The 20,921-nt window shown below is 39.9% G+C and overlaps 1 protein-coding gene across 1 annotated transcript; it reads left to right on the forward strand.

Moving 5' to 3' along the window:
- Positions 1 to 11,619: 11,619 nt before the first annotated feature.
- Positions 11,620 to 20,666, forward strand: LOC118426000 (neuropeptide FF receptor 2-like). The gene is made up of 5 exons (XM_035835206.1): positions 11,620 to 11,830; positions 12,160 to 12,474; positions 18,003 to 18,099; positions 19,198 to 19,309; positions 19,982 to 20,666. Exons 2-5 carry the CDS (start codon positions 12,183 to 12,185, stop codon positions 20,621 to 20,623), a joined length of 1,143 nt encoding a protein of 380 aa, XP_035691099.1. The 5' UTR covers positions 11,620 to 11,830; positions 12,160 to 12,182; the 3' UTR covers positions 20,624 to 20,666.
- The last annotated feature ends 255 nt before the right edge of the window (positions 20,667 to 20,921 follow it).

Here is a 20,921-nt window from a genome sequence, read left to right on the forward strand (position 1 = left end):
CAGCGCCTCAACTCTATTGAAAGGTTACGATGAATGGACTCCAGTGACTTACCTGCTAATTCCACACCTGCAGGCGATATCCACGACAACCATCTGTAGCAGGCGGCACGCGCGCCGTCTTGCTGGGATGTAATTAAGCAAATAAACCCACTTGATATGAGTCCTTTTTTCATCTCAGAAAGCACTTACACTTAACGCTTGTTGTCAGGGTGTTTTGTTACGTCTCTAAGCACGACGGATAAACCTTCTATATATAGGCAGCATTTCTCGCTACACTAATGCTACGAAGATTTTTCTCTACTCGTAATACCCCTGTCACATTTGGCGAAAATCGATCGGACGACGATTCTGCGGCAATCGCCCGAGCCTCGCTTATAATCATAAGTTTATTGCACAACAGCTGTACAATGTATAAAGTATGGCTTATATGTGACAGGGACGGTTTTCAGGTGAAAAATACGCGCAACCCTCTGTTGATCTTAAATATGGCCTTCCATCTTCCATCGAAGATCGTGGATAATGTGTCAGGGGTATAAGCGGGCGCCGTCAAATAGGTCGTGCGATCGTCGCACGATTTGTATGCCATAGGATTTTCAGGCAGGCCGTGACAGAACCAAACCGAAACAGCATTTTGTATACCAAAACAGTTGAACTTTGCAGGATATGTACACTTTTGTCCTCGAAAATGCCCGAAGTTAAAGATTGTACGACAATCGCACGGCCTCTGTAAACCGCGCCATTGGCTAACGTTTGAAAACAATAACGTTACATGAATTCCACCAACTGCCTCATACGGCATCGATATTTAACTGTTTGTTTGTTCGTTCATTGAGAAAGTAACACAGATATGGTATGAATAGTTCTGTCACATAGTCGATGATCGATATATAGCTACATGTATCTAAAGACAATAGCCGTGCATGTGTCGTACAAAATTTTGCTGCCGTGTACGTATAAGTCTTGGTTCTGCCACAGCCCTCACGACATCAGAATCCTCTGACGGCTTACGACGAAAGGATACATCACAGAAGCGCCGCTAAGGCTACAGCAAGTAAATCGTACGGATGACATCCTCTTCAGACTGCGAAAATAGTGAGATAGGGCAAAAAACAACCGCAAAGGTTACAGAAAACAAGACGGCAGCTACATATTCAAAATAGACACCATAAACGTCGTAACAAGAATTAAAAGGACAAAACATGGTAGCACAGCCAACGAGGCATTCATTCCTGTTTTCAGGACACGTGCTGGTGTAGCAAAAGTAACACTAGTGTTTTAGATTTGTATCACCAACAAAGTTGGTAACTTCACTCATGGCTTCGATATTGGTGCAACTTTTACAACTATTCACATAGTTTCATTTCTACACCTACAGTCATGGCTACCTCGCTAGGGTCAATTCTACAATCACAATTATGAGCCTCAACGTAACATATTTGCAGTTTTTATAATATTTCGCCTGTTGTCGTCATCTCTTAAGAGCAAAAACCTTTTGTTTTCTTCTGAAATCAGGAAAATCAAAGAGCGCTGATGTAATCCCAAAAATTATTCGCTGTGGTCTGTACCCATATCATAGTAACCATCGCCAAATTCTTATATTCTTGTCCAAACGGGCATAAGGAAATGGTCACTTGTATCAGACCCCAGAATAACAAAAGTTCACACAGTTTACAGCTATCAAAAATTGTACTGACGGTAGTATACCATTAAGAGTGCACCAATAGATGACAAGGCCCCTTTTCCACAAGACGGCGATCGCGCTGCGCTCTTACTGCGATCTACATACTATATGTGTAGCCTACACTAACACACTAGGTATATCATACAAAATGTAAAAGTGCAGCTGCACGTGTGACCGAAAAGACAACAAAATGCACAAAGTGTGAAAAGATTTGTTTCTTATCTATAGAATTCGTTGAGCCATATGTCAAATTTTAGGTCGAAGAGAGAGCGCGGCGAGAGCGCCGTCTTAGTGGAAGGGGGGTTATTAGGAATCGAAGCTAAAATCACACAATACTCTCAATAGATGGATAAGAATTGTCCGAGAGTACAATCGTCCGAGCAAGAATTGAGTAAGACAGTCTGCAGACTAAATGGCCCAGTAGAAATATTATGTGTTTTTCAGACTAAAATAGTGGCACACTTGGAATGATAACTTTGGCTATAGTCACAGGAGAGTGGAATATCTTTACTGACCATTGAAGCTATTTATACTAATGATATGTCATCAACATCAGATTCCATCATGTTTATAATGACTGTTATTTGGATACAAACAGAGTAACTTTAAAATATATGGTGTGCTAATGATAGCCTTTCGCAATCATTGTGACATTCTGTTAAAAGCGGATGGAATTTTAGAATATGTTCTCAAATGATTTAAAGGATAACTCAATGGTACCATATTATTCCTCTGCCAAGCTTGCTGCAATATTTGATGCGTAATACAGTCATACAAACATGCTGATGATGTCCGCTTGCTTGGGGGCGCCACCTGCCGAGGGCTGTTGGCACGACAGCTAGCGTTTGACTTTATCTTTCCTTTTTGTTGATTAGACCTTTGCCACATATTGTACTATTCGCGGCATATTTTGTTCCCCACTCTCTGTCCCATGAGAATGATCTGAACATGACAGACTGTTTAAACAAACTTACTTTGCGAATAAATCTGCCCGTTTTGCTATACAAAGGTACTTTAGTGTTGACCCTTACCACCAAAGGCTCTATTTATGACAGCTTTCTACATTTCCCCCCAATTGGATTCTATCGGGAGGCTTATTAAAAGTACAGTCTACAGTAGTAAGTGCCAATGGAAACGGCCTCTGTTACACATTTCTGTTTCTAGTCATAGCGGGCGATTTAGTAATCGGCCTACGTGATACATTGATCAAGTAGTGTTCCAGACATAATTGGTTATTTTTTCTCATTTTGTTTTTTAGCCCTGGAAAAATATTTTGAAAAGACGAACTCACTACAAAGACATGTGATAATATCGGGTACAAAACTTTAACCCATTTCTTACCAAAAGGATAACACCCCCCCCCCCCCCATCCAATTTTTCTCTAAAATATGTTTATTAACGTCTTACTGGTAAAAAGGGATAACTTGTCAAAAATATTATTAGCAACATTTATTAATATAACACTTTTTTAATTTTCAAAAGTTTTGAAAAAATCTGTACTAAGTAAATGGCGAAAAAAGCAAATCTTTCCTGACAGCAAAGAAAATTCTATTCTGTGCATCTGTCAATGATTCTTTCCTCGAACGTCGAACGCTTGTCATTGAAACTGTTTAACTTATTGTTTTGTGCCTTTTTGCTGTTGCAAACGGATTGATTTAAATTTCTTGCTTAAGGCGAGTCCTTCCTGTCTCGAGTCGAGGCGTCTCTGTTAATAATTGCTTGTTGTAGGATGTCAACTTCAAGGCCAGTGTCTTTCCTGAGCATGAATTTAGGCTCAAGTAATTGCGAATACTCTTAAATCAATTTGCCAGGATGTTAATTATATAACTGCATAATCAAAAGATGACATTATGACTTTTAGACAAGATTGCACTCATGTATAATGAAATGGCATCAATTAATTAGTTTTGATACATGATAATTAGAAAGCTTAATCTTGTGTCAGTCTCTATAATGTCAGGCGTTCAGCAGTAAATAGTGTACTTATCTGAACATGTTCTTGAAGATAAAGCCCATGTAGCAATAAATCAAGACATTCCAATTTTGGCGAACCAATGAAAAATAGATATACCCGATCTAAAAAATAAGTTATACATTGTCGTGTATTTAGTCGTCCTATTTCTCACATATATATGTTAATTACGTTTTTGGACACTACTCGCCGTACCTATCAAATACTGGGTACGTTGAAGCCAGCGTCAAATTTCGTAAGAATGTTAGAAAGCTGAAAAAATTCAAACTTGGTAGTCAGGTCTGGATGAAATGTATTAACGGCTTCAGCCAAACATTCCGTGGACGGTTTCGTGGCGTTACAAACGTCCACTAGAGGCCTAGAATATGACCTTACATGTAAGGACGTCGCTCACCAGTCATACCACCAGTGAAGAGTTAGACACATGTCACCGCATGCGTCATTGATGAATAGCTCTTTCCAGCCTCCACACGTATTAAGGTTTCCAGGGACTAAAAGCCTCATTTGCTGCTGACAGTATACAGCCTCTTGATGGATGGGCGGTCACGTTTACTCTTAATTGCCAGACAAAGGAGAGGACCCGATGCCTACCGCCACGGGAAGTCCACTCATCACAGCCACTTTCAGAGATCCATGTATCTCACAAAATAGACATCCGAATAAAGGTATCACGTCAAAACATATGAAATAAACATTTCGCCAAATGGCGCGAGGATTGTCTTTGCTGATTGTCACTTACAGGGTCAGTCGTTAATGTGAATCAGCAGCCTGGCAGCTTAAGAAAAGCTTTCAAGAAGCTTAGATAGAACTCGTTAACGGACCTAGATTAAATCCACCAAAGTGTCGCATCAACTAAGAGGATTACGAAAAGATAGATCACCAACGAAACCCCATCGCGACTCAATCCTAAAATACAACTTAGGGAGCTGTGACAGACGTAAAGCTGATGGATAATTAATTGGGTTTCTCCAAAGTAATCTTCTGGAGTTGATTGCAGTCATAGCCATGAAATGGTCGAGTGTTTATGTACCGTACGTGACTTAGTAGTTCCCGGAGTATTTGCTTTTTATTACCAGGACTAATCGTGCTGTACTCCTGACATGATAATTACTTGCCTCATTATCTCTATGGTCCGCCTTAGGAGGGCGTCTATGAAAACTATGACCTTTGGTTTAAAGGTTTCCGTTGATCTTGCGTGGTGCATTACGTCACTAATTAATGAATAAGATGTAGAGGAAAATTCCCACACCTAATGTGTGCATCTCCGGTAGACAAACACACACCTAGGCCGACTTCACTCCTTTGCCAGCTTCTGATACTATCTTATGCTACCATAGGATCTGCTTGGATATTAATATTACGGCCCTCCAGACGTTTTTGAAGCTATATGTTGCCGCAGTTATTATTACGAAAGTTCGGTAGATGATAGATGTACAAACTACACTTGTAAGCTGTGGAATGACTTATTGAGACGTACTAGGTGCTTTCGCGTCGTGTGACATACGAGACAGTGAAATGGGATATATATTCAATAACAGGTACCGCAGCACGCTACATGGAATGAAAAATGAAGCTGAATATGTCAAAAATGCTCGCCTCTTCATCAAACAGAAATGCAATGAGGCTGTTTCTTACTATAAAAATGTCATATGATATTACTCTTCAGGTTTGGAAGAGTTTCTCGGACTTGACAAAAAGCCAATTCCGATACGTTAGTGCGTCATTGAAAAGCCAGTTTGACGGACAATGATATGATACATGTTCATAGTCATTTATGAAAATTCATGCTTGAAGTTTGAGTGCAAGTGCCGAAATGGCATCGCGTAACGTAATGTCACAGTGAAGTGTTTGACCCACAAACAAGAGGCCCTGGGTTCGAATCCATGCTCCAGTCCACTGGAAAAGTCACTTTACACGAATTCCCTCACTTAACTGACCGGTAAAAAAAAGCATCTAACATCGATTATGGACGCCCGTCGGATTGGAGGTCTGGTGTTTGAGCAGAGCCACACCTCACCCAGTACCCAGAGGTGTTGGTTTCGAATCCCCTGACATGCTCCAAGGTTGTGTCCTTCCAAAAGGCGCTGGATACGACGTTTAATGTTTTGGACAGTTTTTTCGTGATAAGTGGGTTTTGTACAAATATCATTTTGAAAAGTTTCGATATGGAAGTAACCAGAAGTTACAGCAACTATTACAGATAAATATAAATCCAAAATTACCACGGAGTAGCAACGGACATGTGGTGAAGCAATTTCAAGTTTCTAAACTTTTCAAGAGTCACATTGGCTCAACACACCAACCATCACCACATGGTGTTTTCCTTATTCCAATGTGTATGCATAGGAACATGGTTCACTTTGTATAAACACGTGACACCCAGATCATACAAATTAATGGTGTGGTCTTAAACATTAGCTGTCCAAGACCATGAACAGATGACAAGAGCTTTAAAACATCATTTGTGAATTCCCTACAAAACATCACTCACAACCCCTATGTGGTTCCCATGTATAGCATCTCTTGAAACGATATACTAGAACTCTGACAACCACTCAAGCAAATGTCCTGTAATTTTCCAAGCGTGAAATTGTTGTCAAGGATGTTGCGGCCTTCTACGAAAGCAACTACCGTTTATGCGTGAGCTGCTTCTCTAATGATGCATGTATTCTGTCGGATTGCCGCACCGCCCATGATGTTGATCGTACAAAGTCACCTTCCAACTGAATGATTAGAAGAATACTTTTATATACAATGTTACTAGCTGGGAAGAATATATATATACTCTTAGTGGGTAAAGAATGCCCGGCCTTAGCCATCAACACAGCGTCAAAATGAAGTCTGTTCTTTAGGCACTATAATAGCATGCGTAAAGGTATTTTATTGACAATTCAGGTTTCTTTCCATGATATTTACAGGTGTCTAAATGTTACATTTGCACTGCCGTGAGTATATCAAAATTGCTATGAGGGCAGCCACATATGCATGGCTTTAAACTATATTGACTGTGGCTTCATATTTTCCTGACCTTTGCGGAACTTGCGTTTCCAGATCATGAACTATTACTGCTTTCCCTTTACAACTCAACTGGGTTGGCTTTTTCATTACGTACGAACCTGCCCATGCCATCCTCGTAAACTGCATGGCCTACCCAGATATAAAGGGATTCAATAACGCAATTTTATCAGCAATAGGACGTCACCACGTAGGTACAATATCATAAAATTTTATGACAATACCTTTTTTTTCATATACTGTAGGCAGGAACATGAAACTAGGAAGGCGAGACATTTTCGAGAAGATCCAGAATGTTTTCTGTAGCCTTTTGTCAACTACTCGCATAAAAGACTATATACCGTTAGGCTCACGCTACTATACTATTGTTTGCGAGTTGAAAAGAAAAATAATTACCATTTCTAAAGCTCTAAAGCATTTCTAAGCTCTATTTGGTTCCTGACAGGAAAAGAAGAAGACATCAAGAACACACCATCAACAATATGTTTTCCCTATCGGGTAAATTGTCATAAATTTGTAGGCATATACCAAATAGATTATTATTGTGAAGTAGGAAATCACCCAGGAAGTTCTCCCACCCTGGATAGAGTATAAAGTAAGACCATAACACATTCCATTGCGTTTTACTGTGGGCACTATGGCTGGGTGTCGGTACGAAAAATTCAGGTGCAGGTACGGTCCAGGTCCTGAGCATTAGGTCCAGGTCCGGTCTTGAACCTGGACCTTATTATCTGTGAAAACTTGTGAATGGCCGATGCTCAAAACAATGGTCTATTTCGCTACAAATGATTCTGTTTGGTGGAGTTTCTGACGTCCATTGGCATTTTCAAAGTCCTATCCGAGTCATGTAAACAACATTCACCGCCTCTGTTTTAGACTAAGTTTGACTGTGGAAGCTTGATAATGATAAAGATAACTATCAACTCTCCTCTACTTCTCTCCTGTTATTTTCTTTGACCGCTAAGCCCTAAAACAAGTGAACATCTGTCGGCGTAATCCAAAACAAAAACCGGTTTTGTACCGGTGTACCGTACCGGTACCTACTCAGGACAAGATAAAACTTTTCAAATACTTTTAGTGGAAGGTCATAAACAGGATAAAAGGTTACTTCTTACATAACTCCCAAAAGAATTACATCTACACGAAGCAAATGCACAGTTTCCTCAGGAGTCATGTTTCAATATAACTGGCATGTGACTGGTGGCATGTGACTGACATTTTCCGCTGTATTCCATTTTACGCCTGCGTCTCTAAAACGTACTTATCAAAAGCTAATATTTAAAGGCATCCATCACAAATGTAGAATTAATAAGGATGAATGGGAAGAACAGCAAAGCTTTCAAATCATTACCAAGGTAGATTGAGTTCATGGGCAAATACAGCATGTGCTATATATAATTAACAATAACTTATAGTTTTAATGAGATTTTATGGGATGAAACTAGAAACGATCAAGACATAATTTTGTACATTGGGGATTTTATGTTGTTTTTTATCATTAATATTCTAGAACCTGTGATATAACTAGATCCCTGGAATCAATAATATGGGATATCCAATTAACAATAACGACATCTTCGAAGCTTTCCGTAGTTTTAATGAGACCTTATGGGATGGATGCAGAAAAAATAGAATGTGTCTGTAAATTGAGGCTTCTAGGTTTGGTCCCATTTCGCTAATTCTCTAGACATTTGTGACATACTAGAAAATACTTTAAAGTGATTAGGTATCTAATATCAGTTTTATGGTTATGATCTACGCGGGAAACGATACCCTCAAAACATTCCTCGGCGAGGACACATCTTGAAATGCTATGTTTATGATTAATAGCTTTCGTCCGAAGGGGTGGTGTCTCCTTGGCAGTTTTGATGGGTTTAGTGCTCCGAAGCCATCAGCTAACCCATTAGAGAACTCTATTACATACATACAGAATGCAATGAGAGCATGGAACACTACGTAGGATCAAGGACCCTATATTCCCGGGAGATCCTATGAGCAAGTCGCTGTTGGTCTCATCAGAGATGAGACGTCCAAAGCTGTAGGAATACAGGTAGAGACAAAATTGCAATTGCTGTCTTCAGTGTTGAAACAACCACTGCATCTGTAAATCTTATCATCACGGGATCGAGAGGCCATGGGTTCCAAGCACTTCTAGCTAGACCTGTGTGTCCTTGAATGACACCCTCCTTACTTTACTTGGGTGTAAACAGGTATCTGAAGACGGCTGGGTAAGAAAGAGATGCACTTAGAGAAGATGGGAATTCGGCTCGGCCTTCTAATAAGACCCTATCAAAATACAGTTGATTATCAACCCACATATAGGCTATATTTTGGACCTTTACTTCTGTAATCGTGCTGAGACTGTCATCAAGCAAGCCTGGGGTCATAACACATTGTATGCTGTAAGGATACTACCAGGGACATACATTTTAGGTCTGCATTTAAAATAATACAATTTGACACTATATTACACTATATCTTTTAAAAGTACCATAGTGACGATGCCATCAAACCAGTTCGAGGTCAAAGGACAAATGACATTGGATGCAGCAAGGTTTATGCCATACACTGACTTAGTTTGACTTCAGGATATCAATACTACAGACAGTTCAATGTAAGTTTATTACTGTGCAATAATGCTGACGTCAAACTAGGCCGAGCTTACAAGACTTTGGATTTATGGAGCGGAGAAAGACTCTATACTGTTCAAAATGCCGAGAAGGTCGAGAGACATTAGATTGATAGTGCAGCAAGACGGCGTGTTGAGGAAAGTGAGAACATTACACGGTGACTCTAGCTAACTGCCGTGTGAATGATCTCATCTATCCTCATACATATAAACGAGGACTAGATCCACTGCTTACCACGGATTGACATTAGTGGTTGACCATGCGAGCAAAATGGGCTGGCCTTCAACACTGGATATGAGTGTAACCCCGCCCATCAATGAACCGGACGTTTCTGAATCTCATAAAATCAACGCCTCCACAAAATTGCAAACATGAAAATTGGTATGTTTATATCCTAGTGGAAATATTCTTTCAAAAAGGATATGTGAAGATTTAGAGAGAACATAAACAAATGCACTGTTCAATTCTGAGCACCATTTTTCAAAGACATTGTGTGTTCATAAAAGTACTAACATGCAGGCTTGGACTGCTTCTCGGGTGAGGAAGTAGTCATATAACAGATGAATTGATGTACTGGACCGTGTTACGTGATATTCGTATAGAACATCTCACAAATGACCGCTCAGACAAAATACATTTCAGGGCATCGGGTGGAAGATTTATCGAGTAGAAAGTGCTGCGAGCACCACATTTACTGACACGTTTACGTAACCATGGAACTATATTGAGTGTGATGTACTTGATATTTTCACTCTGAAACAGGGCGCCATAACTTAGGCCCATATCTAGGTTATGAAACCTCATAACTTTTCCCTAACGGGGATACACATGCAGGTGAGCAACAGAGGCCTCGTTTATATGCACGAACAGCATATTCTCGGTTAGGTCAATAATATGTCAGTGAACTACATTGAACGGGTGGATTTCATTTTGTAAAACAAAGTCAGAGCTTTGCGACATTTTCGGCTTCTGACCTCTCACAAGTACCCACTATCAACGATTTATGGGCAGGTTTAGGACAGAAATCTCATTTAATCAGTGATGTATCGGACTTCATTATCCCGTAAGAGTGTGTGGTTTGCCCTGATAAGGGCTTCCAATAGAGCTATTTCATCAGAAATAACAGGTTGGCAATTTGGTACAACATCATAAAGGTCGTAACACTATCATCGCTTAAAGCTATTGCGTATTACCTGGGGCCGGGAAGACGGTGTGAAATAAATTCCTTAAGGGTATTGGCTACCCGCATATTGCTTTGGCTGAGTGGTTGTTTGGCAATTCATCAAGACGTCTGAGGCAAGGTGGGTGGATAACACGCTTTTCCACTGCCAGGCTTCGGCATGTAAAAGACTTGTGTAGAATGACAACTACTGACATTCACCAAAGGAACATTCACTCAAAACTCCTATTTAACAGAAATGTCATTTAAAGTGCGCGATTCACGGTCGTGTAAACTACATGCTAGATTGGATAATCACTCTAAAATCATAACTTTGAAATGATGGACGTATGATTGGCGGTTTGTTTCATACTCAATTTTACGCTACTGTCAATCAAACAAACTTGCTGTGATTCTTCAAGAAATGATTCATTATTGAAATGAAGATGTGTAGGAAAATGAACCTTACTTTTAACTCGTCCAAAATATGCTTTAAACATAAGATGCAAACTCTCTAAACTTTGTAGATATAAAGATAAAATGTATTCTTCACTTTAATTCCTGAAATCATGAAGTGTGAAGGCGCCAAAATGTCGACCTGTAGTTTTGCCATCATGTCACTTCATACAAGTCTTTTACATGCAGAAACCTGATGATGATACTACACGGTAGCTGCAGAATCTGTTAACGCGTTCAAATCAAAGCTGGACAGTCATTGGAGGGGGACAGAGTACACGTCCAACACAACATAGACTCTCTCTTTAGAAACTTTGGATGTTTTTAGAAGCGGATCTTATAGGCAAAATGCCTCTTATCCGATGATTTTGATATAATATTGATATGATATGATGCTCATCATCATTATCAGATGGATACTCATAAACTGGTAGGTTCAAAAATCTGTCGGCGTTTGATCAGAAGTCAAACGTTGAAAGAGCAACTCGGATTTCCCTCACTCGCTTCTCATCCAGAGCAAATGGGCACACATCTTGAGGATTTACAAGTGACTTCAAAAGCGTATTTCAAGAATCACCCCGCTCCCTGGCCACAACCTGAAATATGATTTGACAGATGAAAGGGACAGGAAAAGCTTTCCCAAGATCCTTTGCAACCCCATTAGCGTGCGGGCCAACCACATTTGAAGTTGCGCTGCAGAGTGGTGAGTGGTGAGGATGTCTACATTAACCCTCGGCTGAAGTGATCATAAAGCGTCAATGTGGCATGAGATAAAGTACGAACCTTGCTTAAGGTGGAGTGTCAAAACTCTTCCCTGATTGGTACATACATTACGCTTAGTAACGACTCAGATATCCAGTCCTGTTGCAGACAGTTCCCTGGAAGTACTCTTCGCAAGCAAAGTGGAAAATACCAGGGTGAGTGTTTCGATGTGATTTCATTTTCACGCATTGATGATGTTTGTGTTGATACAAACTATAAGGCCGCTGTTCTAGTGTAATGCAAGGTGGTGTTGATAAGACATGTGGTTGCGGTGAAATACCTACCGCTACTTTTGTCAAGCGTTGTATGCGAAAGAATGTTGCGCTCACTTGTATTTATAGAGCGCTCTTCACAGTCCCTGGAAATAATTAGTGATTGAAAATTTTACTCAATGGAATATTTCTGAGTTCAGTATGTTTTTGTAATGATATATCAGTTTCGATGTGTTATCAACAAACGTTTTTTGTTATTTTTGTTGATGCAGAGTCTCACGTAACGATCATCACGATGAACAACACCACATTTCCGTTCGTCGACAACATGACGAATGGCCAGGACCAAGATATAGGTCCTCCGCCAAACCTAAAGCAATCCGTCCCTGTAACCGTCGTGTTCGTCAGCTGTTTCTCTCTCATATTCCTTCTAAGTCTAGCCGGCAATGTCTTAGTCTGTTTGGTGGTTGTCAAAGATCGTAGTTTGAGAAACGTCACCAACTATTTTGTTGTCAACCTGGCCATCAGCGACCTTCTCGTCACCCTGCTGGGCATGCCGTTGACTCTCGTGAGTGACATCCTAGTCGGTGAGTCATTGATCCTACAGTTTATTGCATTTCACCAAGCGAGTATGTCACTGAAGCTGCGGCAAGCTGGCGGCGTCACTGAATTGGATTTGTGTTACCTTCTAACCTTCAAATGGCAATATCATGCAAAATTAAACGTACAAATATGACCAACAAGGCACACAAATATTCGTTTTAATCAATGTAATTCGCTGCCCACTCTGTCAAATCTCTCGGATGCATTGATCATAGTTGACAGCATCTCTCGTCGTTGACAGATGAGAAGTCAAAACTGGCCACTTCTTGAGTGCTCTCATGCGCGAGCACAGCCCAATTCCCGAACAGCACACTAAAGCTTTAACACAGATGTAAATGCAATTTGTATCGAGTCGAGTCAAAGTCTTCATTATCATTCCCGATGGCTTGTTCGACCAAATGGCCCCATTCCACAAGGTCAAAAGGAAGGAGGGGGTACTAATGGTACAAATCAGAAACCATTGCTAAGCTACAAATTTTGGAGTCGTCAAGGGTTCGTGTGACTAATATGGGACCGACAAGATAGAACTTTAACATTGTGGCAGATCTCCCTACTCCTATCGTGTACTGTTGCCGCACACAGCACGTAATTATTACATGTGTAATCTGATGTGGTCCCATCTGCCGCCAGTGCTTGATTAAAATCTACATTTACACCCTGTAGTTCCATATCTGATCTATTCCCATCTGTTATTCTTTAAAGAACTGTTCATTGATCTTCTATTAGGTATATAATGATCATATCATACACACCACCTGTAGTTTTAATTGAAGTCATAGGGTGACGGTCTCACATTAAACAGATTTTTCCATCTGTCTCTGTTTTACAACTCTCAAACATATGGATTGACTTGCAGTGATACCTTTTATTGGCTTAAGAAAGAAAGAATATAGCATTATGGTTGTAAAATTACTTTAGTCTCTGCTTGGTAAGTCTCTTCGTCATATCCATCACGTAGCTATAGCCCAGCGGAATAATAGTAGTAATAGCCTTTATTGCACATTCATGCCCTATCGGGCTAAGTACAGACATATAGATACAAAGGGTAGTAATGCAGTAAACATGGTTTCTAAGACTAATCTAAAACATAAATTCTAAAACTATTCTAATACATTTGTTCGGCTTCTTCTCGTTTCTTAGTTATGTTAAATATGTAGCTTGAGATGTGTTTGTATAATGTCGTTTGATCAAAGCTCATAAGAAAAATGAATTTTTCAACACTAGACATATATTCAAAGCGAGGGAACTTTCCTATAATATGGCTAAAAAGAATACTTCTATCGTTACTATATAAACTACAATCTAATAGAAAGTGAGATTCATCTTCGATCTTGTTCAGGTTACAGAACTGACAGACTCTTTGCTCCAGAGGTGTGCGGTTGTGCCCCCCTGATTCAACACGGAGTTTGTGGCAGCTGATTCGTAGTTTGGTGATAATAGATCTTTGTCGTTCGTTCGGAATCTTAAGATACTCTTCTTCGTTATAGGTGGATTTGAACAGTCTGTATGAGCGTAATGAAAATATGGGCTACGCCTGCTATGGTTGCTTAATATAGAATGTAACATTTCGGCTCTGTACGCCACGTCAAACGTATTTAGGAAGCACGTATGTTCCGCGCCCTTTGAGGATGTTCACACATTGACACCGGCAACTGGAAGCCGCGCTGATACGGCTGCCGGGTCCGAATCTGGACGGTCTGTCATTGCCTGTTTCACGGTCATGTATGCAGTCGCCTGTGGGGCATAAAGTCTACGGAATACTTTTCTCTGGCTTGTCGTATACAGTTTCATCCTAACTAGTCTTCTTGACAACTGTCGTCATTTTGATGGTAGTCCTTTCATTTCACTTTTCATCAATTTCTAAATAGTGTAACGCAAAAGTTGATTACCTTAAGGTAGTACTAGTATATAAGAGTGGCTGAGGAGTTTTGGGGGGTGTTTTTGGTCTTCTAGAATTACCATCTTGAATAATGTATGGACCTTGCATGATTTTTTTAAAGATAGTACCCTGATGCATAAAGATAATTTATGTAAATTAGTATGTAGTTACAATGACGTCATCGACTACTTTAAGGTCACGCTCATTTTTAGATCAAACTTAACTGGAAAAGTTAGACTATTTTATGTCTAATTTCATGTTTAAAAGGGGCCCCAGATAGTCAAATAGACTTTTGTTTTTGGCATACTTTATGTTATGTAGTCTCGCTACTCGCCAATGTATCACAGTGACGTCTGGATTGAGCCGTTGTTATTTGTTATCGATACAATCAGAAACGAAGTACGTTTACGACGCAAGGGCGATCAGGGCAATAGAGAAACAAGGAATACGCAATACTGAAGCCGACAGACCTCAACCTCCACTATCCTGGCTGACTTCCAAAACCGATGTCTTTCAAACGGTTGGAACGAATCGCGTCCCAGACATGTATCAATCATAATGTAATCTGATGACTACTCTAAGATAATATGGTTTCGTAAAGTGCGCATGTGATAAATTAAGCTTAAAAAACATTTCCTAACCACAGTCTAATGATTATCTGACCATGCAATGTCAATTTGTCATTTAAGATTTTTGTACTTTTACATTTCTGACTTTGTTTTTCATCTACACGAAGACGTGTTATGTAACTTTTCTAAATCCACTACAAATAAGACAAACTTTCGGGACTATAAGAAGAAACATGCTCACATACGCTAGATAAATGTTGTAATTTCAAACTTAGATGTATTCATCGAAACTAGATGATACCGTGGAATAAACTTTCAAACTATGTTTTATTTGACCTTCCGCAATGTCAAATACGTTTACAAAAAGCACGCCCACCTTATATTAGGCTATTCAGTTGTGTCGGAATCAAAGTCACGCCTGACTAGTTTGTCATCTGTAGAAATTGTTATCATCGTGCTATAACCTTTGGCAGACATGCACTAATGCTCAGGACGGAACAAATAGACCAAATTACTTTCTCATTAAGCCCCTATTACCTCAACCAGCTGGTAGTGTGTTGTTTATGTATTAATTGGCGCTCTTTTCAGGGACGGCATCTTGATGAGCCAAGGGACTAGTTAGGTCTTTGAAAATCCATCTTTCAAATCATACCTCTGACGTATGTCTATTTCATTCATATTGAAATACTGAAAGGATTGCTTGTGAAGGTCACATAGGCTCAACCATTTTGGACACACACGAACGTATGAAAATCGGTAAGCTTCATAACGGATGCTTGCCTGGCACGTTGTGACGTAGAAGCAAGCATTTCATACCTTTATTGTGCCAAAGCACGAACGTGTGATGGTAAAAAGATTTGATGGGGTTGATTGGGTCACGACTGCCAATAACAAGGAAACATAAAACAGGATCTAGTCCTAAGCTCATAATCACTCCAAAACGACGTCATTTTTAGTGACCTTCAATTCATATATATTCAATGAGGAGTGTACAGTGCTCAGTGACGCCACTTTGTGTTACATGTAAGTCTTTTGAAGGCGGTTGGCTATAAATGCAAACGTAAAAGTTTTGCACGAGTTAGTTCCAAAGCAAGTTATTTAAGCTTGTTTTCGAAATAACTCATGTGTTTTGTGTACCACTGAACTTCACATAACGGGCTTGTTGGTTAGAGATTAGTTTCGCCAACTTTGATATAATTAGCCCTCTATTCATCTTTGACAAGAATAAGGTAGTTGGTATATGGATTATTCTCTGGTCTGCTATACATAGAAAAATGCAAGGTCAACAATGCTAAGTGAAATTACTACACGATCATGATGTTGTGTTCCCATAGTTTACTTTTATGAACTTTTTCAACAAAACCCTGTTTTTTGACTGTCTTCGGGCAAGATTTTGCGATCAACTTATATCAGGACAACAGATGAACAACATATTGTTCGAAAACAACCGGAAAAAGTAGTACTTTATTTTTTATCTATATCTCATTTCGAGACAACTGACCAACCCCTACAACCTATGAAAGTTAACTTCAGAAACATGTTACATTACATCCTGCCTGGTACATGGTGGAGACAAGGGTAGGCAGATTGGACGTTTTGGGAGAAATAAAATCCTATCATGTCGAAACATAATTGCAAAAAAAGTTTTGAAATTGAGTTCAGAAGTCTAGAAATTGCCAGAGGAATGCATCTAAATGCCGCCTACGCTAACAATGCTGATTAGGATCCCAACATGATCCATCATGCCACTTACGCATGTCTCTGTTCATTTAGCTAGTCGTATAACGTACTTACCAAGATAATTTGTTTGGTATTAAGATCGATATGTAAACTGTTTGGAAATCAATGAAACAAAACGGATAGGCAAAACGTGTTCTCCAATTAACCAGTCGCTGATGAAGGCAACAGTTAACTGCAATCATGTTAAAAGTGTGCGTAGGCGAAGTTTAGCATTTCTAATGTGGTCTTCGGGTTCATTTGCTGTCTACCTAGTGGAGGCGTGAATCTCTTTTTCAGTCCAAATTTGCACATCACAAGGAGACATCAAGGAAATAAGGGACACGATCCCAGTTAAAGGGCACGATGGATCTTGCACATCACGACATCTTCAAAGGAAGGCGGATGGCTTTTTTTACCTCTGTTAAGAAAATGCACTGTAAATCGTGTCCAGTGCTGTTGCGGTCCAAAGATTTAATGACTCTTTGTGCCTCATTAGCAGAGTACGACGTACGACTCTGTGCAAATGTTTATCGCTAACCGTACTTCTATTACCATTTATAAATGCCAAAAGTGTCAAACAACATACGTCTATCTTCAGACAATGACCATACAGGGACTGCTAAACCAACGGAAAACTTTCATGTCTTCCTCTTATGGGACACATTACCAGATGCGAATGGTGACTTTTTCACGTTCATCTTTATCAAAGTACTCCTAACAGCTGGCTCGTATTGCGAATACAAGATAAAAACCCATCATCAGCTCTTGGTCGTAAGTCCCACTGTGAGGAACTACCCTTGAAAAGCACCCCAGGTGACATGAACAGTATTCTGTATTGAGGCCTTAAAAAGGTGTGAACTGCACTTTCAGTGTGAACAAGTTTGTGTGCAATAGCATATGTATAAAACTCATTAATAAGCATCATTCGTTTAATGATCTAACAAATGATCATAATCAACCCGTATTTTCTTTTGCGTAAAAGTTAGTATTTTGGTCAAAGGAAACTTGATAACACCAAGGGCTCGTGCTTGTTTGCTTTATGTTTTTTTTTAAAGAAATTTTTATTGACACGACAAAAGTACAGCGACTTTCGTAAGGTCTATAACAACTACTTACAGTATAACTAAACATACACATATGGATATCTACAGGTATGAATAAGTCAACATATATATGAGCATGTCATTTGCACTATTGGTTCTATGGTATAATAAGCATTCGTAGATATATTTGCCTACTTGTACACAGTAATTGTATTCGTGTATAGTAACGTTTTTTTTCTCTCGATATTTTAGTTGTCCAGGTATGAAACATATGCTGGTAACCATATTTTTTTCGCTTGCAGGTTGGCGATTTGGACCAGTAGTTTGTCAGCTGACAACATTGCAGGGTCTATCTCTGGCCGCCTCCATCTTAACACTTGTAGCCATAGCTGCTGATAGGTAGGTGGCATTTCCACATTCAACATAGCTTTATATAGCTCATTGTGGTAATCATATTCTAGTTAACATATTTAGATTCTAATGATTTAAGCTTCCTACGCGCAACAAACTATGAAAGAAAATGTATTCCCTTCGAAAATGGCCTACGAAATTCAAAAACGCTGCTGTGACAGCAATACTACTTTGTCCTCGACACCAAGAGTCATCCCAAAAATCAGGATCATAACTTGTCCAAAACATAACATTAAAAAGATTAAAACATTTGTAACAAATTAGAACCTGCTTATCATTTTTCTCCCAACATTACCACGACTTTTGGAGTTATGCTACTCACCTAAATCAGTACCGAAAACGTGAACCAACTTGACAATGTTAACATGCCTCTGGCAGATAATCTATACAGAAGATTCAGCCGGGCACCCCAGATGTTATACCCTGTCATGTGGAAGTTTCTGACTTCCACCTTGAATTATCGTAGATCTGAGTAGTGCCCTTAAGTTCTTTATAGTTCGCAAGTGTTGTGAAACTTTGCATCATCTACCCAATGATCTTGAAGTCATCCTTTACGTGGCTTCGTTTCAGGAATGAAGATTGAAAATCGAACGATATCCCAAGACAAAAGGACCATGCAAATGCATTATAGTGTAAAATTGGCCTTCAATGCGGTGTTCGTGGAATAATATATCAATGATGTGAATTAATGTATCAATTATTGATCGTTGACTTGTACAATAAGAAGGAAAGCTACCCACTTGCAATATTGGTATGTGGAACTTCTGACGGAAACTATCTTTTGAAGAAAACTTGATGTGTATATAGCCAAAAAATGTAAAAAGAATGACATTGGCTGAGCCGACCCCCAATTCACGTACGTCCAGAACACAAAGACAGCTGACTAACCGGATTTTCTGCCTTGTCCGTTGGCATTCATCAATAGTCTGATCCACTTTCTTGACGCGCAGTGACCTCTGGGATATGTGACGTCAAAAGTGGGTCAAAGGAGACGATGAGTCGAGAAATGCGCCGCCTTGCATCGTTCTATTACATCAAATCATTCTTAGACTATTACATCATGTCAGTGTTTTGTCTATTCCACAGATATAGAGCAGTTCTTTACCCCACCGCACGGAAACTCAAACCAAGCGAGGCTTTTGCGGTCATTGGCTTCGTTTGGATGCTCTCTATCGCCACCATGGTACCTCACGCTCTGGTAAACCAAGAACTTCTTGAATACAATTTTACATCAACCGTAAATAACTTCATCAGATTGGCAATTATTCATATAGTAAGGTTCTTAAGGCACAACCAGGGAGTACTTACTTCCGACGTATCGATGTCTATCAGACACCATCTTCAGGGTAGAATGACTGCTACTTATAGCCGATGTTGGTGGCGCCACCTACGTCGGCTATAAGTAGCTGCAAGAAGTAGTTTCCAGGCATTCTACCCTGATGATGGTGTCTGATAGACATCGAGACGTTGGAAGTAAGTACTCCCTGGTTGTGCCTAAAGAACCTTACTATATGAATTTTACAGCAACTTTACTTCTCATAGTGTATTGCTGATGGCAGGAATGTCTTATATTCATTTCCAAATGGCATGTCATGTTTACTTTCTATATGCCAACTGTCATAACAACTAACATTACATTGAATAATTCAACGTCCTTGGAAGTAGCAGTCACAAAAAGTTGCCAATACTAAATATGAAAATATTAGATCCTTTTTTATATTTGTAGTTGGATGGCATTTTTTTCTCCATATCATTAAATAGATAGTGATAGACTCATATACATGTTATTTAAGGAAATAAGAATTTTCACTTTTGTACTGTCTTATTGTCTACTAACTTAATGTCATAAAGAATAATTTTTCCTGTGTAGGTCATGCAGTTGAACCATTACATATGGCGTGAGGAAATCATTTCCTTTTGCGTTGAAAGTTGGGGAGAAGGGGGCCGCGAGGCTTACACGGTCACCTTCTTCAGCCTGTACTACATCCTGCCACTGGTCGTCATCGCTGTCCTGTACGTACGGATCAGCCTACGGATCAGCCATCAGCCAAACCTCTTCGGCCTCAGCCACAACAAGAACCCGGGCATCTCTGCGCAGAAGCTGGAGGTCATCAAGATGCTGGTGGTTGTCGTGATCTTGTTCACCGTCTGCTGGATGCCGTACCACGTGGTCTCGTTTGTCGCTGATTTTGGAGGTCTGTCTCCCGAGCAGGAGAAAACCCTGCTCGCGTACGCCTATCCAATCGTCCGATGGCTCGGTTACTGCAACAGCTGCATGAACCCGATCGTCTACGGCTACTGTAACAAGAACTTCCGCAAGGGGTTCAAGAACGTGTTCAAAGTGTTGCGTCAGGAGAACACCGATATCTTAGTCGTGGAACCTGCTACAGAAATGACCACGCGAAGTGCTCGAAGAGCAAGGATGTCGGCCCTGGTCATACCTGTGGACGACGTAGATGGTTCTCAGTCCCAGGCAAATATCAATAATCAGCCAGTTACAAGCAGATGCTAATTACGTTAGAGGCTTGCTTTTATCAACGAAAATTCACATTCGTAACGGTCAAAGAAGAAAGGGTCTAAAGGTACATACAAGACATGTATAAACAAAGGAAAACAAAATTGCTTAATGATATAATAATTCCTTTTCGGTACGTTTATGAAGGTGAGATATCCAGGCAAACCATACGATTCAACCTCTGCAACTGGATAAGATTCTGAGATTGCTTCCGGACGTTTCGAGTGACATCCATCACTCCTCTTCTGCGTCAATAGAATGAACTAGAAGAACAAATCTATACTAATAATCTAAT

This window comes from Branchiostoma floridae, chromosome 11 (genome assembly GCF_000003815.2).
Source record: "Branchiostoma floridae strain S238N-H82 chromosome 11, Bfl_VNyyK, whole genome shotgun sequence".
Taxonomy (NCBI): Eukaryota; Metazoa; Chordata; class Leptocardii; order Amphioxiformes; family Branchiostomatidae; genus Branchiostoma; species Branchiostoma floridae.